Raw genomic sequence first — 22103 nt, 5'->3', positions numbered from 1 at the left:
CCCAACAACTAGGTATCAATGCAATGGAGGAGAGTGCAAAGCAGCCATTGTACCTGTGTGGGCAGGTGACAGCAGTCATGGAGAACTAGGAAGCAGAGGTGTCCACCTGCGAGCTAAGAACAGCTAACCCAAGAAACAAAGAAAAGCACACCAGGCAATAGACTGCAAAATCAGACCGTTGATAACACTTACGAAAAAAATACTGGGAGGAAGAGAGAGTTCAGTGAGGAAACGTACCAGCCACACAGGCTTAATTACCTGAGCTTAATCTCCAGAAACCATGGTGAAGAGAAGCCTTCTGGAAGTCCTCTGACCTACTCACACATACACACAAAGTTGTCCTGTGACCTATACACACATAACACCACACATAGCCACCCCCCCAACCACGTGGCATAAATGTGCCACACATATACATGCCCACCACAATAGTAAATCAAATTTAAAAATTTATAGTGTTAAGGATCCAACCTAGGGCCTGTGCATGCCAGGCAAGCATTCCAAAAATGAACACAGCTCTAGCCCAACAGAGATACCTTAAAGACAGCTAGAGAAGCTGGGTGCGGTGGCGCATGCCTGGAATCCCAGTACTCTTGTGAGTTTGAGGCCAGTCTGGTTTACAATGGGAGTCCAGGACAGACAAGGCTACACAGAGAAACCCTGTCTCGAAAAACGAAAAAACAAAACAAACAACAACAACAACAAAAAACAAAACACTAAACCAAACCAAACCAAACACCAGCTAGAGAAAAATAGACTATGTCAAAAAACAAGAGATAGGGCAATATTCTGCCACTGCAGCCAGGGGAGGGGCTGCCTCAAGCTTCCCGGAAACCCCCACAACACACAGCTCTGCTGTAACAACAGATGAAATGGAGCAGTGAAATCACGCAGCCTGCAAAGCCTGGCACACTTATCACCTGCCCTTTGAGGAAAACCTTCAACTAACACTCAAAGCATCACGGAGATACAGCATGGGAGCCAACAGGAGAGATGCTAGGGAGTAAAAGACACAGTCCAAGGAAGGCAAGAAGAAAGATGATAATGCTACAAACAGGAAACCAGCCAAGGCTTAAAATAAGCACATTAAAAACAAATGCTTAAATATTCCATTAAAAGGCAGAAACTGTTAGATAGTATGCAGATCCAACAATAGGAAACTGTAAAATAAACTCTGCACACAAAGATGGGTGCTACGGTCTGAAAGTTAGTGTCCACACACAAATGTGTGTACACAGAAACTTAACCTCTACGGTGCTACCAGCTGTCCTCTGGAAAGTGACTGGGCCACAAGGTATTTCTGCCCTCATGAGCAGCGTTAGCGGCCTCCCCCAAGAAGCTGGAAGGAGCTTGCCTCTAAGGACATAGCCCTAAGGTATCATCTCTGAAGGAGAGCTCCACTACATCTGCCAACACCTTGATCTCGGACATGGCAACCTTCAGAACTGTGAGCAGTACATATGTCTTGTTTACAATCACCCAATACAAGTTTTTTGTTATATAGAAAAGTGGAAATGGACTGAACAATGATTTAAAAGTACACAGGACAGAAAATGATATACTATGCTAACACTAGTCAGAGAAAGTTAAGAGGGGCTATATTAGAAATAAGACGGAAAAAGACTATAATTTAAAAGGTCAGTTTGTTAATAGTTCATAATAAGAACACTCACCCAAGACTAGAAAGTGTCAATAAAGCAAACACCAACAGAAATAAAACAAACAGAAGAATGATCCGAGCTCAACATAGCTTTCTTGGAAACTGGCAGAGTAACACAAGCTCTTCAGCAAAGGAGCAGCAAGGACACACTAGACCCAACTGTCCTGATGGTGCTACATTCACAGGCACAGGGAAGGGGAGATGGGAGGCACAAGGGAAGCCAAGAGCCAAGTGGGATGTCAAGCCGCCGGCAGGTGGACAGCCACCTGGGTTCTGCTCTGCTAATCACCTGTAATGAGCAGAAGCACAGCACAGAAAACAAGTGCTAAGGAGGGCACAACAGGTGATCTGGGAAGGGTTTATGCTGTGGTCAAAACAGAAGGCTAAGGGGTGTTCCCCGTCTCCCTCACACCCGCTCAGCCTGAGGTCTCGGCAAATGAACAGGCTTAAACCCACACTTCTTACACACTGCTGTGAGGTAGGACGCTCTAGGACTGGGACTCAGTGGGTGGCCCAGACACTGCACTGTCTGCGTGCAGACACTGAGGACAGCATGTCCACCCTGTGCCTGGGCAGAGACAACGGAGAATAGCTAGGTACCAGAACTAACTGACCCCAGAAACTCTTCAGACAAGCCAGGCACTGGAAACCCATTCTCTTCCCCACCCAAACTGTTCCCTACTCACAGTGGACACGGACACACACCCAGGCAACGTCCTTCTCCCTGCCCTCAATGGCTTCCTCTTTGTCTTGCTTACCTCTCAAATCTAGCTTTCAAATTCCCTCTAGAACTTGGCAAAGTGAGCCAGCTTCTTTCAGGTGCTCCAAACCTCGGGGGAGCAGACACTGGCTGCACAAGCCTCACCCCTGCCCTGTGCTTCCACTGCCAGGCACCTGCCTTTCCCCTTGTCCCTCAGAGGCCACCGTGGAGCAGTGGGTAGGCCACCTCACCTGCTGATGATGCCCTTCATCTGAATGTCCTTGTCCTCCTGCTGCCGCCGCAGCCGTTCCTCACCCTCTTCCAGCCGTGCCTGGTACTCCAGAACCAGCTTCTGCGTCGTCTCCTCCTGGCACTTGAAAAGGGTCTCGTACTCCTCCAGCTTCTTGGTGGAGATTCGCAGCTTGTCTTGCAGCACTGCCAGATCCTGCCAGTGTGGCAGCGAGGACAGAGAGCATAGCCTCATCAGCCTGAGCAGGGCACAGGTAGGAGCCCAACAGGAAATGGCCCAATGACTGATAACTCAAGCCGGTGGCTGCCAAGGGTCTCGCCCCTCTTCTCCCAGCCCAACCTACGCAGTCAGGAGCAGGATAAAGATTCAACCCAGGTGTCAAAGAGTGAACTTGACTTGAACTTTCTTTTTTAAAACTTTTAGATTTTTTTAAAAATGCATGAGTGTTTTGCCTACAAGCAGATACATGCATTACTTTGTGTGCCTGAGGAGGTCAGAAGGGGGTGTCAGATCCCCTGGAACTGGAGTTTCAGATGGCTGTGAACCACCACGTGGGTGGTGGGAACTGAACCCGAGTCCTCAGTAAGAGTAACGAGTGCTCTTAACTGCTGAGGCAGTTCTCTAGCCCTGTAACCTTGAACATGTCAGAGGATGCCCTGAGATATAGGAAGGGTCTTGGCAGTGCCCTGGGAGGTAGGTGCACCACAGGGGGGACAGTGAGGGCTCAGACAAGCCACATGAAAAAGCAACTGCCCAACAAGATGAGATGCCAGCCTCCAGCCTCCATGTGACCAGACTGCCACAGGAATGAGGTGGCAGTGGGGACAGCATGGGGAACAAGGAGGAGGGGGAAAGCAAAACAAGGTAGGCTGGGATCTCCAGATGTGACGCAGCCTCTGGGGAGAAGGGAGGAAGAAGGGAGCCTGTGGGAGGCTAGGCCTGCTTGCTCTCCTCCTAACCACGGCTCTGGGAGCACCATGTTCCATATCCCCAGGTTCCCTTCACATACTGGGGAAAGCAGGCGGAAGCAGTGAACTGAGGGGGTGGTGGCAGGTAGCAAATGCAGCATGGAGATGGACTCCCTTGAAGTTGGGGGACCAGGAACCCTGGTCCCCTGACCAAGGGGCTGCTCATGAGGCTGCAATAGGCGGTCCTAGGATTCCGGGGCTAAGGGACTCGACGCCAAGATAGCAGTAAGGAAGTGTTTGCTGTGGAGTATGTGGAGTCTTACTCTGGTACCTCCATCTGCCTGGGGTTTGGTAGCCAGGGAAAGGTAAGGACCTCTTGTGGATCCAGGGCAGCTGTCATGACTACTCAAGACTTGGGAGGGTAGCTGAGGCACGATATTACTCCAGAAATGGTAGACGTATGGTGAGGTGAACCCACTTTTCCCCTGGGAGGAAAGGAACATCTCACTGGCAATGTGGCCTCACCCCTTATCTTAGTAACTGCTGTTCCTCCCTAAGCCCTGGGCAGGCCTAAACCCAGAGGAAAGAGCCTGTGTAGAGTCATAGGACTCCTGTCTGCCTCCTCATTCCCAAGGCTTCCCTAGTGGGCCCTCTGGCATCTTGCTTTCAGGCTCCAGCTCCTTAAATGTCCAGCAGCGAGGGGCCCTCCTCAAGTTCTAACCTATATCCTGAGGCTGTGCACATGCCCTTGCCAGGTAACTGACATGCAGTGCAGCCTGTACTGGGAACCCTGGGTCGAAGCTAAAAGTTAAGGTCTTGCTACTTTCCTTCCAGTTCTACGGACTGCAGTCTCCACAGGGGCGAGGGAAGTGAGGACTGGCATGACAAGACAGGAGCAAGCAGTGTCACTCACTAAGGGCTCTGGAGAGACCCCCGCCCAGCACTGGTGGAGCACCCACCCTGCCCGCCCAGCCCAGGTTCAGGTCTAGGTCCAGTTTTACCTTTTCTGCTTGGCTGAGTTCCTCCTTACTCCTTAGCCTATCCCTGTGGGGGGGATCTGGGCCCAGGCCCTCGTCTTCTAACAACTGCGCGTTCATAGTCAAGAGCCAAGCGGCCGTGCGGTCCAGGGCATTGGGGCTCACAGGTGAAGGGCCCTACAATGAAACACAGCTGTGAGGGGCTGTGAGGAGGTAGAGATAGATGGTGGGGCAGGGACTGTCACTAGGGAGCCAGAGGTAGAAAGGGAGGGGACCTCTGCTGCCTGAGTGCATACTCAAGGACATCAGCCTTCTAGACAGCAGAGCAGCTCAACACCCAGGTGGGTTCAGAGCACGGCGTTCTGCTGCCACCAGGTGCTGTGGTAGCCTGGCTGAGGGGCAGCCACCTACTGCATGATAGCCTGCTTTGCTGAAGCCCTTGGGTGGCAGGGGTGGGCTACCTTCTTGGTAGCTATTTCCAAGAGGCTGTGTTAGTGCTTTAGGAAGTGGGGCCAGAGAAGGACAGGTGGCCTTGGGGTTCAGGCAAGACTTACTAGACATGGACTAGAGATGAATGGGAATACTCCTTGTTTCCTGACCCAGCCTATCCCTGGGGAACTGGTAAAGGAGCCTGGCTTTCTTTAAGCCTTGGAGGTCCTGACTGCCAGAAAAAGGAGTTCACAGGGTGGGCCAGTGGATGGAGCAGGACACAGCCCCATTCAGCATGGGATGACAGCTGGGTGTAAGTGAGGTGAAATGACCAAGGAAGAGCATGACACAGACTGCAACTTCTGACTGACCAAGAGCTCGGCCCACAGTGCTGACCTGCTTGTGAATGGCGCGGGGCTTCAGCTCTGGGCTGTCTCCCTTGGAGGAGGACGACTGTTGCCGCAACCGGGTGCCCGGGCCGGCCCAGTCAGGTGATGCTGACGCCATGGTTCCACTTGAGGGTCGTGGGTACTGTAGGGTGCTCAGCAAGGTAGGAGGTGTCCTGCCCCGGGGGGCAGGAGGTGGTGGTGGTGGCGGCGGCGGCGGCTGGTCAATCCTCCGCTGGGGACCTGCGCTGTTTTGCCTCGGCACTGTGGGCTGCCCACCCTTCTCAGTCAGTGACATCTGCCTCCGTGCCAGCTCACCGGGCCGCCTCGCCAGCTCCTCCGCAGCAGTGCTGAAACTTCCCAGTTTGGCAGCGGCTGCCAGCTCTTCACTATTGCTGTGAGAGCTCAGGGAGCTGTGGCCCTCAGAGCCCGAGTCACCAAGGCCACGGGGTGACAGCGGCAGGCCAGCCGCCATCTGGTATACGGGATTCTGGAAGGAGAGTGGGGCCAACAGCTGGGGCCGGCCTGGTGCACCCTCAGAGGTGCCTGGTGTGGTTGGTGTAGGCACTGCCCGCCGCACTGTGGCCAATCCTGCCAGACTCACTGGGGCTGCCCGGGCTGGCCACCCAGCCACCAGCTGAGTCGCGGGTACCTGCCCGTCAGCAGGTAGGGCATCAGGGCCCACTGGGGAACCTGCCTCCCCATCCAGTGTGCGGGCGTCCTGGAGGTCCACCATGGACAGGCTCTTGCTGCCGTTGGCCATCTGCAGGTCAGGCTCGTTGGCTTCTGAGTAGCTCGAGCTGCGGGCAGGAGAGGGCTGGACCCCGGAGGACCTTGTGACAAAAAACAAGTCCTTGTTTTCGGGGGTTGGAGACGGTAACCGGGTGAAATCTATCAGACTGCAGGGAGACAAGCACATACAGGGAAAGAAGGGGAAAAGAACCGTGAGTCCAGACTCGTGGTCTAAACCAACAGCACCACCATCTGCTGGGTGGCAGCTTCAGCCAGGGCCACAGACACGGCTGGGTGGCAGAGGGGCCAAGAGTCCCAGGGTCACTGGTGATGTGGCAGCTCCAACAGAACTGCTCTTTAGGGAACAGCCCTGCAGGTGCATCTTGGGACCATGGCTGCCGGGGCCTAGAAGTGCCCCATAATTTAACCTGAGCCCACACTTGGGACACTCTCCGCTTTTCCTGGGTTCCAAATTGCAAATACCATTTTCAAAGTTACTGGGGCCCCCTCTGCCTCCCATCTTGTTCCTTAGACAGAGTAATAACTCTAGTGGGGGCCTAGTGAGATCTCCCCTGGCCTGCCTCCTGATGCCACTCTTTTTAAGTAGCAGGCGGGGGCTGACATTCCTGGCAAAAACAGGGTACCAGAGGACTTGTCAAGGGCATGAGACATGCACACAGGTCTGCATCTGTGCTGCAGGCCATAGCCTCCCTTACTCTACCAAGGCCCTGACTACCTTCTCACTTCAACCCTATCTGCAGCTTAGCCCTGAACCTCCCCAGACATCAAGGATGGCTGTGGAGGCGTCAGGGGGCCCATGTAGGAGAGAGGGCACCAAGCAAACACGGCTCTAAGTAGGTGAGCAGCAGCAGGGATGGGGGAGCCTGATGTGCCACAATCAACTGGATGGCAGGCGAACAGCCTCCAGATAGTACAGCCACTCAGGGCCAGGGCACTCGGGGCAGGAAGGGCTGGACAAGAGCAGCAGACCAAGTAAGAAAAGCTAGACGTTGGGGCAGCATGTGCATGCAGGTCCCCTTGGCCCATACACCAGGCAGCTTTGTGGCCTCTTCCAGTCCAGCCTGGAGGTTCTTCCTTACTTGGCAGGTTAAGGGCAGTGGCTCAAGGTCACACCTCTTCAAACCACACCCCCAAGGCCTGGCTCTCATTGTCTTCAGGGCTTCAAAGCTGAGGCTGCTCCCACCCAGAACAAGCCTCCCTCCTGTTCTGCTCCAGCCTTCCTCAAGAGTGGTCCCCATGCCTTGGTGGGAAGCAGGGCAGAGAGGAGTGGAGCATGCAGTCTGACCAAAAGCATGCTTCTTGACAAAACGGCTGCCTCTGCCTTAAATCCCCCCACCCCCTTTCTACTGTTTAAGGTTCACAGAGGAACTGTGTCTGGAGTTCAGTGAAGCTGGAACTAGGAACCTCAAAGCCCATCAGGAGATTCTTTCTTCCTTCCTTTCCTGTCTTCTTTCTCTCCTTTTCTTTCTCTCTCTCTCTCTCCTTCCCTCCCTTTCCTTCCTTCCTTCTTTTCTCTTTCTTTTTTTTTGGTTTTTTGAGACAGGGTTTCTCTGTGTAGCCCTGGCTGTCCTGAACTCACTTTGTAGACCAGGCTATCCTAGAACTAAAAGAGATCTGGCTGTCTCTTCCTCCCGAGTGAGTGCTAGAATTCTTTGCTTGCAATTTTCTAAAGTACTAGAAATACAAGAATGGAAGCTACCTACCTACCTACCTACCTACAAGGTCTCTCTCTACATAACTCTGCCTAGAACTCATTCTGACTATCCTAGAACTCAGGCTGGTTTCAAACTCAGCAATCCACTTGTCCCTGCCTCCCAAGTACTGGCATTAATGGTACGCTGCACTACAGAGCAGGAAGGGGTATTTTTTTTTTAAAGACAGGATTTCTCTGTGCAGCCTTAGCTGTCCTGGATTCGCTCTGTAGACCAGGCTGGCCTCAAACTCAGAGATCCACCTGCCTCCCTGAGTGCTGAGATTTTAGGCATGTGCCACCACGCCGGGCTAAGAAGGGGTATTCTTAACAAGCACAGGTCCTGTGGAAACGTCTCTGGGATTTGGGGTCAGTAATTATCCCTAAACACAGGCTTTCTTAGCTCTCTGCTTGTGATCAACCCAAGAATGTCTTTCCTAGATATTCTTTTCCAAAAAGCACAAACAAATCCTCTTCCAGGAAGCCTGTTCTGATTTATCCTAAATGGCAGCTCATCCCTTAAGCTCACCCCACATACTCTGGGTCTTGTTTGGCTTCTCAAGAGTGCTTGTATGGGCATCATTTCCTTCCATGACACCACAGCTAAGCTGTGCTTAGTCTGTATGCACAACTCACTCCGCCCAGCACAGCTGGCAGCTCTTACCCAGAGAGATCATTCTCAATCACCATCTTCTGTAGCCCGGCTGAGACGCTGCTGCTGCCAGAGCCTGGTGTGGAAGCCAGGTCGTTGGTGCCAGGGAGCTGCCCACTGCCTGGAGTGCTCAGTGCTGTGTGGACATCCCTCAGGATACGAGGCAGGGGTCCCAGTTTGGACACAATGCTCTGCAAACATGGATAAAGGCTGCTGTCACCTATGTCACAAAATGCAGAGCACCGGACCCCACCAGTCAGACCCAGGAAGTTTGGGAATGTGCTACAAATCTGTCCCCAATACCGGAGTGGCACCTCCTCCACTTCCTTACCCAAGGAGCATCTGTGGTAGTCCCTCCAACTACCTACTTTAACCAAGGGTGGGTCTAGCCCCTGACACCCGAGCCTGTAGTTACAGGCCAGGTACGGAACAGACGCAGGGTGCTGGCCCAAGAGAGGACAGTGCCTAGGCCCTTCTGCACCTCCCTGTCACAGTGCAGTTGTGCAGAGGATTCGGCAGAGCTGAAGGGAATGGATGCTACCTTTGCAGTGGAAAGCTGTGCAAGTCAGAACCCTCAATCCCTGTAGCAGAGCTGTGGAGGCAACACTTCCACTTTAAATTCTTACCACTTGCATGACAACACTGATCACTTTCTGTACTTCCTGCCTGGTTCTGAGACCCATGGGACACTGACCCATGGGACACTGGCTCAGGGAGAAAGGAAGCCATGAGCAAAACTGCCTCCCTGCAATTTCAACAGCGAGAGTGGCAGTGAGGAGCGGGGACTGGTGAGGTAAACAGTGCTCCCACTACGGGACACTCTGTTGTACTAAAAGGCCAGTGGGGTACTGGATGACGTGATGTAGAAAGATACCCATAAAGTGGGTGAGGGGTACAACAGCCATGTACAGCTAAGTTCTCACTTGAAAAACAAACTGCAAAACAGAGGCCCCCATGGGCTTGTGCCTGCGTGCGAGAACGAGCTTGAAGGACTGCAGGGCAAAGTACATTGAGTAATGACCTCTAGGGATGAGACAAGAGGCAGCGCATCAGCCTGGGGTCAGTGACCCCTTAGAGCCCTGGAAAGCAAGGCGGGTTAAGATGAGGTTCTCAGCAGGATACAGTGGGCTGCAGACAAATGGGGATCAGCAGGACTCTAGGCCGGGGAAGGGCTGCTTGGGCCATGTGACTGAAGCAATGTCAGGTATGCAGGGACAAATCCTGCCTGCTGATCACCAGTAGCAATGATCAAGTTTTCTTTTCTTTGCTGAATTAGGGACCAAACTCAGGGCCTTGTGCATGCAGGCTCAGCATGCTACTGCTGAGCTGTAAGCTCTTGCTCTACAGAGGTTCCCAAATTCTGATCTGAAATGTGGACAGAGAGGATCCTTCGAGTGTCTTTTCCTTCTCAGTAGCTACTAAGCCAAGAGCAAGAACATCTTCAGATCCATCTCTTGCAGCACTCAGGTAAGGAGCGAGCATTCCTATGTACTTGGCCAGCAGAGCTGAGTGCTCAGCTGTAGAGCTGGACCCAGCACCGAGAGCAAATGGATCTGCCCTGTGCTCGCACTCGCCCAGATATCCCTGCTAGCAAAGGCACCCATGGTAATCGGTCATGCAGGTGAGCCCTCCAGCCTGGAGTACGCCCACCTAGCCCCAGCAACAGGCACCTGCTCAAGCTGGCTGACAGCCTCCCAGAGCAGAGAGTGCAGGCTGGAGAGCTCCCGGCCCAGGTCTATGTAGCCCTCGAAGCCCGCCGTGTTGGAAAGGGTCTCAGGGTTGGAGATCTCCAGCAGGAAGCGCTGCATGTTGGTCCACTCATGCTCCAGGAACTGATTCATAAAGGACATGTACTCCTCCTTGCTGCCAAACCTGGACAGGAAGGACAGCCAAGGTGAGTGACCCTTATCAGTCAGGTCCCATCTCCTTCCTCACCATGGCTACTGCCAATCAAGACTCCGAGTCAGCAGGACCCTCTTCCCAAAGCCAAGATCGCGCTACCCTTTTCAGGAACTGAAGTCACTAGAATATTCTGTTTCCCTACATATTACCCCTTTTGGTCTATTTGAAAGCCTATTTTTGTCCAGATTTGAAAGCCCGGTACACAGGTCGTTTTCAGATCCACACTTGGCCCAGGCAGGTCTCTACTGAGTTTTGGAGGGTCACCAGGAACAACCCCCAAGCCTGGCACCCTCCTCTGAATTTCTATCTCAAATGAAGACACCATCACCCACTGGACAAGCCAGAGGCTTGGCAGTTGCCAACTCTCCTTCATCTCCAAATGACAAGCCCGTCGACGTGATCATCTAGGCACTTAATGCTGTTCTGGCAGCCACTGGGCTCCACCCCAGTGCCTGCCATTTTTTGCCTGAAGCATAGCTATCATCTCCTCAGACTCTTCTTACCAGATACACATGCTCAGGGGAGATCCTTCAGGATCTGGAAGAGGAAATGGCATGCTGGGTAGTGCATATCTGCACCACGCGGCCTTCAGGTTCCTGTGGCCCCCTGCATGGCTGTCTCTCCTGGCTTTGTCTTGATGCCCTAGATTCCTTTGGTACCAGGCCCTTATCATCACGGTAGCCCCTGCTCCTTGTCTGGGCTAAATGAGTGGCCTTCCATCTTTTAGCCACACAAGCCTCAGCTCTCCTGCCACTCTGGCATGCATCTTGGTCCCCATCCCTCCATCTACTGCACTTGCCTCCCTGGCTGACTCACCACAGGGCCCAACACTGACAGACCTGGAACAAGACTCAATCTGCAACTGTGAATTAATGACAAGCTTACTCAGCTCTGCCACTTTATCTACAGTCTCTAAAAAGGCAGCCAAGGGGGCTGGAGAGTTGGCTCAACACTTGAGAGCACTTGCTGCTCTTGCAGAGGACCCAATTCCCACCATCCACATGGTACTTCACAACCATCCCTAATCCAGTTCCAGGAGTTCTGATGCCCCTTTCTGACCTCCATGGGCACCAAGCATTCATGTGGTGTACAGACAGACAGACAGACATGCAGGCAAAATATTCACACATAAAACAAATAAGTCTAAAAAAAGAAAAAGAATGCAGCCCCAAACAACAGAAGGTGCTTTATAGGCAATCATCTTGGCAGCGTTAACCCAAGTAAGTGCCCAGCTACTCAGGAAATCAGCCATTCATTGCAAAGTAGAGCCTGGTGTTAAAAGACAGACGAGAATCCTTATGGCATGTTATGATAATATGTTAATTTTAAAGAGTAGAAGGAAAATATATCTTGTCTTCCCACCTTTGCAATCCAAGGAAGCACACCAAAACGGCATGTGCACTGCTGGGAGGTGAACGTGGAGGAGGCTTTATTCTGAAGTGAGGAAACCGAGGGTGCCAGGGACAAAAGCAAAGCCTACCACTCTAGCCTAGGTCAGGGCAGATACACCCAAGGCTCTGTCCCTGCGTACTTCAACCCCATGGGACCACAACACTCACTTGGCAAAGTTGGCCAGGTTCTGGGTGACTTTGGCGATGAGTGTGAGGGTTCGAGCCGTGCGGTCATCAGGATACTCCTGAAGCAGGTTGAAGAGTGAGGGCGACATGATGGCAGGGCACAAGAAGCGCAGGAAGAGAGAGGCGCTGATGAGCCGTTCACTGATATCTGGCCGGCCACGGCTGCTACACTCCTGCCGCCATGACGCGAACACCTCTTTAAGCTCCCGTGGGAAGACACTGAGTAGGGACAGACAAAGACGAACATGGGGGTCAGGTAGGGCCCAGGATAGGACAGCACATGGCCAGATCTGGTTCTGAGTCACAGGAAACCCTGAGTTCCAAGCCCATCTCCATGCTAATGGTTGCATGAACTCAGGGTTCTGCAGCCCAGACAGAAGACCATCTACTGGGCAGGGTTGCCAGGCAATCTAAGACAGTTGAGGGAGACAGCCAGCACAGGGTGAACAGAGAGGCTGCTCATCAGGCAGGAGACTCCAGACAGGGTGGCCTCTTAGTGAAGGGTCCACGTGTGCTAAGCTGAGGCTGGTAGAACTGGCTGTGCCAAGATCAGCAGCAAGAATGCCACTATAGTATCTCTCATCTTCCCCAGGGGAAACACATTTTTCTGCCCCAACAATAGGCTCTGGGTCTGGAAGCATGAAAAAAACCACAGGGCAGACACTGCTCTTCCTTGGGTTCACATTTCTGGCTATGGAGGCTCGTCCCTCTGCCTGAATGATGTCACAGGAATCCGTGTTTCCACAGAGCTCATAATGACTGAGCAGGAGGGAGTACCTTCCGTTAGTGAGACACAGCTTCTCATGTACTAGATGGGGAAAGAAATAAACTTTCCTGTGGTAACACATAAGAAGGCACTAACACAGAGTTCTTGGCTCCACTGACCCACCAGGCTTTAGGTGGTTTTGATCCTGGAACAAACCAGACCCCATAGCTCCTGGGACCTAGTCCATTGCTGGCTCTGTGCTGAGCCCAGAAGTAGAAACAGGTTTGTTTCCGGTGCTTTAAATAGAAGGCCTACCCAGGCTCTCGCATCCATCTTTAAACTTGACAGCCCGACACGGTCCCCACTTCCCTTGCCTTGCAAGCCCATAGTAGCCCAGCAGGCAGGGCATGTGGCAACAAATGAGGCTGAACTAGCTGGGCTGCCTAGGGAACTGAAGGCAGCCAGTCCTCAGGCCTGGTGCTTGAGCTGGATGATGCCTGCTGATGGCCTTGGCCAGGAGAGGAGCCCCTGCCAGATGACAGAAGAAGAAACAAAGACTCCTACCCACACAATGTCTTCCTCATGGAATGGAGGCAAAGGCTGAGAGTCCAGCTTAGCAGGAAGATAGAAGTGCATTCTAAGGGTGCTCAAGGCTTTGTTATCCCCTTACCCCAGGAGAGCATTCTTGTGCAACATAGGCTCAGGGACCTAGAAAAATGGGCACTGGCCAGGGACACCTTCCTAAGGCCACTGTTTACCCAGGAGGCCTGCCTTTGCCTGTCTTTTGGGAACAGCAAACACCTACTGGGCCAGCTCTGAGCTGGTGTTCCTGGCTGCAAAGGTAAAGATGATTAAGTGACATGAAGCGTCACAGAGGAGCAGGTATAAAGCCTTAGGGCCAGACTGTATAGTCAAAGGAGATGGCATGTGGGAGGAACCAAACAATTGTGGGAGGTACGGCTTTGGTGCGGCTTGGACAGGACAAACATAGCTCCGAGGTGAGATGGAGATACAGGCTACAACCTAGGTTCTCTCGTGTGGAAACAAGCCCAGTACTCAGGCTAGCAGCAGGGCCTACAGGGACAGGCCCATAGACTTTAACCAGAACCAGACTTAGCACCAGGCCAGCTAGTTGTCATACATGCACCTCAGGAGCAAGCAGGTGCCTGGGAAACTGGTCTCTGTGAAGTTTCCCTGGGACGAATCCCAATTCCAACTGTGGCCCAGTATGAGTAGCCTACCCTGCTGTAATGCCACCCCTTTCTTCTTTGTTGCCCAGTCTGAGCCAGAGGCCTAGCTAGTGAGGAGGCATTTGTACATACCTCTGCTCAACTGATTCAAGTGGGATAGCCTCCAGGGAGACAGGTGGGGAGCCGTGGAGTAGGCACCAAGAAAACAGGACTCTAGCTCTATGCTGCACCACTGCACTGGCACTGACCTCTACACGGGCCGAGTGCTCACCAGTCACAGGTGCAGATTAAAAGCCATTCCTGGCGTGTGCACACACACACACACACACACACACACACACACACACACAGATACACACACAAACACCAATAACATGTCTTGCAGATATTCTAGAGTGCTTTCCTGTATTTAAGAACTCAGAAAGGGCCATGACAGAAAGCGGGCCCTCTAGCAACCCAGTGCCGTCAGCTGCTTGGCACCAAGGGGCAGGGGTGGGAGCGTCCTGACAGAAAAGAGGACAGGGAAAATGAAGGACAGGAAAGCCTAGGCCCCAACGGAGCACACAGCTCTCAGCGGGCAGCACTAACCAGTAGGAGTTGATGATCTTGCAGAAGGCCAGCTCGCAGCACATCTTGAGGTTGCCCTGGTGCTCAGGGAGGTCAGCAGCTGAGCACTTACTCGGGTCCACTTCACAATTTTCGTCTGACTCATACAGTGCTTTGATGAACTCGCCTGTGGTTGGGTGAGCATGGAGAAGGCAGTGAGGGTCTGGTAAGCACTGCCCCAGCCCTTGCCACCTGCTGGCCCAGGAATGTCCCCACTACCTAGGGCATCCTGCAGGTACTTCTGACCCACAAGTTTGAGGTATTCCTCGATGGCCTTGGTGGCCAGAGTGTTCTCCCGGAAGATGAGGTGCTCATTGTCCCCACAGCGGTCCACCTCTGACATCATCAGGTCTGTTAGGAAGTCCTAGGGAGGCAGGAAGGGAGCAGAGTGAAATCTGGGCTGAGCTGCTGTGGTGGCAGAACCATCACTGTCTCGGACACTGCAGACTGACTTGGACGGCAGACTACACATCATCAGATGATGGGAAAGCACTGGCACAGGAGCTCAGCCACGCCCAAAGCCAATCTGTGACCTGGGGGAGGGGAAAGAGGCACAGCAGCCCAGCACGGGCCAGGGCTTCTGGAGCTCTGGAAACTCCTCATTCCAATGTGCCAATGTTTGGGGATCCTTTTACATACAGAATTAAGACCTAGATCCATAAGGCCAAATGGGCCAACAAAAGGAAGGGCCATCAGATAGGTGGATCCGAGGGGAAGCTACAGTTGGCTCCCTGGAGCCACATCTTAGAGACAATGTGCAGAAGTAGGGACCCCTGTACCGCTGAAGCTCCACCATGGCTCCTATGCAAAGCCTCCGTCTTCCCGAACTTCTGTAACAGGGTTAGACCTCCGCATTGGGTAAGACAGGACTCCTAAGAGCTGGGTAGCAGAGGTGAGAAAGAAAGGCACAGACAAGACAACCTGCCCAAGGCCAGGTATCTGGGACCAGGTATTCCCTTCAAGGCTCCATATCCCCAAGATCATACAGAGTTCATTGAGAGGAGAACCGTAGGAGGGGAACTGGAAAAGCACACAGCTTAGGCAAGTAGGACCTGGAGCAGGGCAGGAGGTGCTGGGACACAGGTTCGGGACCCTCGGAGTGCAACTATCACCTTGGGAGGGCAGAGTGCCTAGCCTCACTGTACAAGTAGCCTTCAACATGCATTCTCTCTGGCTCAAGAATGACCTGGCAGTTCTAGATTGTTTCAGAGACAACTGATTGGCCTGCTCTTTGATCACCTCCCCCTGAGCGGGGAGCAGCCTTACTAGGCCACAGTAGAGGACAATGCAGCCACTTTTGATGTGAACTGATAGACTAAGATCAGAAAGGAGAGGAGAACCTCCCCTATCAGTGGACTTGGGGAGTGGCATGCATGCAGAAAGGGGAGGGAGGGTGGGATCAGGAGGGCTTATGGGGGGGATACAAAATGAATAAAGTGTAATTAATAAGATAAAAAAAAAAAGAGACAACAGTTACTTTCTATCCCTTCATCCTTGGTATGCCTCTTGGCTACTTCATACATCAGCTCCCCAAGGCACAGCGGCCCTTGGGACTAGTAACTAAAAAGACTCAGCAGCAGGGAAGGATTCCTTCCTTCCAATTCACCCTCTCCACAGGCCCCTGGCCCACTCCTGACCAGCAAACCAAAGTGCAGCTGCACGGGCCGGAGAGCTGGCTCAACAATTAAACAACACTGGCTGCTCTTCAGATCCAGCTTTGATTCCCAGAACCCACATGGTGGCTCACAACTGTCTGTAACTCCAGTCCCTGAGATCCAAAGTTTCTTCTGGTCTCTGTGGAAACCAGGCATATACAGGGTGCACAAACATATGTGCAGGTAAAGCAAAGCACCCGCACACATAAATGAAAAATTTAAAACCAGACAACAAAAACCACGCAGGACTTCAAGAGCTGGTCTAGCCAGCAACCTACCCATCCAGCCTGAAGGCAGGCACAAGGGGAAGAGGGTCCTGACCACAGGGAGGAAGGCAGCACTCTCCCTATGCAGTCATGGCGAGGAAGTCCTTTCTCCTCCCTGCCCTTCTGCAGCACCAGTCAGTCCAGCAGGCACCGGAGGAAGCAGAGGACGAGGGGCTTCCAACCATAGCCCCCTATGCCTGCTCCCCATCCTCTGCCATAGCTTCCAGGAAAAGGTGACAGTTGATCAAGGGCTCCTGGAGGCTTATACCACTGAGCTCAGTTCCCTTTTGGGGCCTCCCTGACCACAGCAAGCTGAGGGACCGGAACATCACCTCAGGGTGGACCCCTATCCTCATATAAGCCATTAGTTCTCAAAGGTTATCATTTCTCACCTGGTACCTCAACTCTCCTGCAGTGCAGGTGCTAGGACAGCTCAAGCAGTGTCGTCATTGTCCCCCACCCCCGAATCACTGCGGCTAGAAAACCCCAAAGGAGAGTGAATGGTAACTGGGAAGTAGCTCACACACCAGCAAAGTCCGTAGAACCATGTGCTATAGAGACGCGTGCCTTCTGGAGACATTCTTTCCTCTGAACAGGGTGGATGGAGCCAAGGCGTGTCCTTTCTAGACCACATGCAGACTGGCAGGCTTTGCAAGGTGGAGCTGGGCCCCTCCAGCCCCGAAGCACTGCCTACCTGCATGGCTCTCTGATCCCTATTTCTTGCAAGGCACCAGGGCCATGGCTGGCTGTCCACACTCAGCAAGGGTGTGCATGTGTGCACACACACCTGTATGTAAAAGCCTATGTGTGAAGGAGTGGGTTGAGGCCAGAGCTATAAAGGTTGCTCACCTGTTGGAGATACCTGTCAACTGCTATCCTACTGGGTATGCGGGTTTGGGCTCAAGTGCTAGAAGGGCCAGGTACACACTGAGCACAGCAGGGGAGGCCCACTCTGCACTACTAGCACTGGCCCGTTCGCTGCGCTGCACATCTTCAGGGCTCAGCACTGCTCCTGGCAGAATACAAAGTTCCCTCCAACTCATAGCACAGTGCTCAACTTTAGGGAGCCCATCTGCCTGCAGTGAGTATCCCCAAGTCCATCCAAATGCAGCACATTACGGAACACACAGATCCAGCAAGGGCAGACAGCCCGGTGCCCGTCAGCAGTCTTTCAGCAGTGGAGACCACACTCACCTTCACCTTGCCTGTGCTCTGCAGGATATGCACCAGGGCGGACGCCATCTCCTCCTTGGTCTTGGCACTGAGGATGGGCTCAAGTGCTGCGCACAGCCCCAGGTAGTGGTTAGTGATGTGCTCAGCAAACTCCTTGTACATCTCCATGGGTAAGATGGTGATGGTCTGGTAGCGTGCCTTGATTCGGATCATGGGCCCAGGGCCTTTGCCACCCTTGGGGTTGGGTGTCACCACTGGGTACCACTTCTCCACGAACTGCCGCCCAGCCACAGAGGCAGCAGGCAGGCTCACCAGGCCCAGGTAGCTGTTGCGTTCCTTTTTCTTCTTCTTGTCAGTCTCCCGGTACAGGTGGACAGTGACCGTGCGCAGAGGCGGCAGGTTGTGGAACTCAAAGTGCTCTCCCCAGAAGACATTGTCCGTCTTGAGCTTGCCCGTGGTGCGGGCATACAGCACATCGTCCAGGCACAGTTCGCACAGATACTTCTTCTTGGCCGGCAGATCCTTGGCCTCAATCACCCAGAGCTTCAGGATGTGCTCCACACGCCGGCTGTTGTCCTGCATAAGAGGGGTCTGGGGTGGTCAGTTGGGGCTGTTATCTACTTGGCCAGCCCAGAACCTAGGCGTAGGCAGAGCTTCGGGAGAAACTGAGTAGTGCAATGTTCATGTAGGGGCAGTAGAGACACCTGCAGACATGGCTTCATCTAGTCTGCCCTGCTTATCACTAGCTAGTTCACATCAGGCGCCTGGGCCCAGGCTTGCCCTCCTAGAAAACAATACTAAGGCAGCCCTGCCCCAGAGTGAGCTGGGAGAAGGGAGACAGCACAGTGCCTCCCCCCTTATAGGCCAGGGCACCAGTTCCCGGGTCTCCTGGTCCATAAAGCAACTTAACAGGTGACTGTTGCTAAGACCCCTTCTTTAATGATGTCATGGTAACAGGACTTAATTCAGATCTACAAATCCTCTGGGAAGACAAAGGAAGTGATTATAGTTAGGGTCAATCAGATGGAAGAGACCAGGGACAGTACAACACAAGAGGATACCAAAGGGCGCCCCTATGGAGAAGGGTGTGACTGTCTGAACAAATGAGCCACAGCTGGTTAGGAGGAGGTGGCTCTGGGCAGGACACAGGACCCGACTTCTAACGGGAAACCCAGCTCTATGGCCCAGGTTCCTCCTTGGTGTAGTGTTGGGAAGAATCACCTAACAGCTGTGATAGCTCAGCGACTCCAACTCCTTCCAGGTCCACTGGGCTCTGCCCCTACTCAGGATTCATGCCTTGTTCCCTCATGCCTGCGGAGTGGACACAGGCCTACCTTGTTGGGGTGCACTGCTCGCCGCAGGTTCTCCATCCACTTATCTCGTTCAGCTGCTGACCGGCAGGAGAAGCACTTGCTTCCTGAGGACGTTGTCACCTGTTGGGGCAAACAAGATGGTGTTATAGGGGAAGGAACCACCACAGGGCTGAACAAACAGCTAGGGAAAGCCCGGGGCCACCATGACTGCCTAGCAGCCACAGGAAGAGGCAAGGAGCTGATGCCTGGAAACTCACAAACCACAGGTGGCACACTGACTCCCACTGTGGCCCCACAGTCAGCAGTGGGGAAGTAGCCAGGCTTCTGTTATGGGCTTTAGGGCTGTTTCCTCTTCCCTGCTCTACCTCACTCCTGTCCAATAGGAAAGCAGCTTTCTCACTATCCCTTCCCTCTCCTCAACAGAGAGAGTGGGGTTCCCTGTTAGAGTCAGAGTGCATACTTAATTAAGCATAGTCTCCCTACAGGCAGATCCCAGCATCCCAGGAGACAAGCAATGGTAGGCTTAGTCCTAAACTGACCCCTCTGGGAGTTCCCTTTTGTTCGTCAACAGTGACAATGATGATCATAAAGACCTAACAGTGTGCTGGTCTAGAGAAAAGAGAGCTGACTTTCCGGGGTGGGCCAGGGGTAAGACCTTCACACACACACACACACACACACACACACACACACACACACACACGCGCTGGTATAAATCCTGTTCACTTCCTATTTGCCATCCCAATGTTTTCCTGGTGCGAGGAATTTGGCCAGAATGACCCTGCTGCTTCCAGAAAAATGTAGGCTCCACTGAACAAACCAGACCCATATACAGCCACTAGAAGGTATGATCATTCTGTAGCTGCCTCTGCTGAGACAAGAAGACAGTCCCAACCCTCTCAGCCTGTCCCAGGCATCGACACCTGAGTCCAGACCCAGTATGACTTGGCTTGATCTTAACCCAGAAGACTAGAGGGGTGCAGAGTATGGCAGACACCGAGAGAATGCCACAGTAGGCCCAACTGGCTTGTCATTACTAGGCTCACTCCTCTCCTAGGGGGTTCCCTCAGAGTATGCTTATTGGGGTGAGGTTAAGATACAAACTTTCCTAAAAACAGAGGAACAGGACAGTATGAAACTTGGAGCAAATTCCAGACTGTTCTCAAAAACCTGTACACTGTTGGGGCCGCAGAGCACTGCAGGAGCGAGCCCGGCCAAGTGGACCAGGACAGAGCCTCAGGAGGCACCCACCTCAAAGCAGTAGTCCTGCCCCAGGATGCTGCTGTGAACAGGCTTGATGACCACCTCTTCCTCCATGCTGAGGTCCAGCGCCTCCACTGCACTGCTGGGGCTGAGCAGGGACTCGTGTGACCGAGACTCCTTCAGCCTTGGCATCAGATGGGACCTGTGGTGGTGGGCAATAAGGCTGTCACGCGAGGTCTGACAATATCTGCACCAAACAGGCCTCCATCTATCCCCTTGCCAAGTTGTCTTGCTTCTGCCCCCACTGCTCCCCAAAAAAACCCTTCCTCCCAAACCCCAGTCTCAGTCCTGCAACAGGCAGGTCTAGAGGACTGGTATACCCCCTTTCCCACCACACTGGAGTCTGAATACATTCCTTTGTAAGAGAGCAAACTGCTGAGGATCCTTTGTCCACTTGGGTTCGGCACAGGATCTGGCCTGGCTCTGCAGTGGCCCCACAAACCTGCAGGAACGATCTCTGACCTTGTAGTCTTCGGGGCCTTTCCTACCCTGTCCTCTGCCCTGATTTTTGTCCTAGCTTTCATCAAGAACATCACTGCCAGCAAAGCCCTCTCTTGTGCACTGCTCAATCCTGCCAGTACTACACAAGGCAGGGGAGCTCCCGCAGCCTCTGGGTGGCAGGGACCTCAGTTTTCTACCTGATCTAGAAACTAGTGAGTCTGTATGCCATGGGCTTTGAGACCCAAGTTACTGACAGTGAGCCCCAACACAGACCTTGACACAAAAGTGCTACAAGGTAACCAAGTAAAGACAGGCTCATACCGGCTCTGATAGGCTGGGACCTCTTCTGCAGCCCCAGGTAAGCCATCTCCATTTCCCCAACCCCCTGCATGAAGATCCACCCAGGCAGCCCCAGGAGACCCACTCACCCTTTCCACAGTGCCTCTCCAACCTAGTACAAACGGGGCCTGCGAGTGCGCTAAGGAGATGGGCAGAACCAGAAGGGAGCACGTTAAAGCTGGCCAGAAGCCTGTTCATGTTCCTTCAGCATTTCCCTTGGTGTGACTCCACTAGGCCTAGGCCACTAGCTGTCCAGCAATGGGTATGCCTGGATCAGCCTGCCACGGCCTACCACTCAGGACCAGAGGGTGCTGGCCTCCTGTAGCCTATCAGCATGTGCCTGTGAAGGCAACTGTGGCTCAGGGGAGAAAAATGGGCATTTGTTCCTGTCCTGGACCAAAAGGTGCCTCCTGTCATCCTCTCCTGGGATGCCTCATTACAAAGGTAAACCGTGGCCCATCTGCCCTTCCACACCATTCTACCTGTATAGACAGGCTTTCCTCTAGACCTGAATCCTGGCTCCCACACTCTACCCCTCCCCGCCTCAGCACTGACCACTGTGTAAGCGAGCAGCCTACCACACAACCCACCCGCCCTCCTAAATGCTGGGGAAGTCATGCCGCCTACAGGAGAGCTGAGCCCTGCCACCCGTTTGGTCTGACAGCCAGTTCCTGTAACAGCAAGGTGAAATCAGGGTGCTTTCTAACCCAGCTAAGAGCCAGATGTAAGGTCAGGAAAGGGGAGGAGCTGGAGAGCTGGGGTCACCCTCTAGCTAGGGATAGGAGTATGAGATATGATTTATTACCCTGGGGCCTGCTCAAATGAACCTAGAGCCCAAAAAGCCCAACAGGCCAGACACCCCCCCCCCAAAAAAAAAGGACTAGATCCAGTGGTTGCAAAGCCTTTACTTCCCTCTCTTCTTCCTCATGCTATTCCAGACATGCTCCGGCCGGCCTGAGCCTCCCTGGGAAGATTCCTGGGAAACCAGGCTGAAGGGAAGCTCAGAGCCATGAAGGCTTCTAGACTAGCCCAATTCAAATGGCTACAGCTCAGCAGTCCTGGCTTGCCTGTTTCCTCATGCCTATGAGGGAAGCCCGGAGCAGAGGTTACACTTCCAGGTCTCCCTGGGAGCAGAGCCCTGGTTGTGATGGCGAGACTTGAAGGATAATGCCATGCATCGGTACTTCCTTCCCTCTGCGCTGGGAGTCAGTATGTCATCCCTTTCATCTCCAGGTTCCTGACACATGCTAATCTCTGGCCTTATTTC

General features: G+C 53.2%; 1 protein-coding gene across 10 annotated transcripts in view; it reads right to left on the bottom strand.

Moving 5' to 3' along the window:
- Dab2ip (DAB2 interacting protein) overlaps nucleotides 1-22103 on the bottom strand; it is a 176350-nt gene that overhangs the window by 5064 nt on the left and 149183 nt on the right. For 7 of the 10 annotated variants that reach the window (XM_060390040.1, XM_021656168.2, XM_060390041.1 and 4 more), the window contains 11 exons: nucleotides 20045-20198; nucleotides 18815-18913; nucleotides 17502-18056; nucleotides 14606-14750; nucleotides 14369-14513; nucleotides 11867-12103; nucleotides 10076-10277; nucleotides 8418-8596; nucleotides 5321-6209; nucleotides 4520-4672; nucleotides 2612-2805 (listed from right to left, as the gene is read on the bottom strand). In XM_060390040.1, coding sequence (XP_060246023.1) covers nucleotides 2612-2805; nucleotides 4520-4672; nucleotides 5321-6209; nucleotides 8418-8596; nucleotides 10076-10277; nucleotides 11867-12103; nucleotides 14369-14513; nucleotides 14606-14750; nucleotides 17502-18056; nucleotides 18815-18913; nucleotides 20045-20198 — 2952 coding nt within the window. The remainder of the gene's footprint in view (nucleotides 1-2611; nucleotides 2806-4519; nucleotides 4673-5320; nucleotides 6210-8417; nucleotides 8597-10075; nucleotides 10278-11866; nucleotides 12104-14368; nucleotides 14514-14605; nucleotides 14751-17501; nucleotides 18057-18814; nucleotides 18914-20044; nucleotides 20199-22103) is intronic. The other 3 variants (XM_060390038.1, XM_060390042.1, XM_060390043.1) reach the window with 3 other exon arrangements.

The sequence above is a fragment of the Meriones unguiculatus genome, chromosome 8 (genome assembly GCF_030254825.1).
Source record: "Meriones unguiculatus strain TT.TT164.6M chromosome 8, Bangor_MerUng_6.1, whole genome shotgun sequence".
Lineage (NCBI taxonomy): Eukaryota > Metazoa > Chordata > Mammalia > Rodentia > Muridae > Meriones > Meriones unguiculatus.
This window is presented reverse-complemented; position numbering and strand designations above follow the sequence as displayed.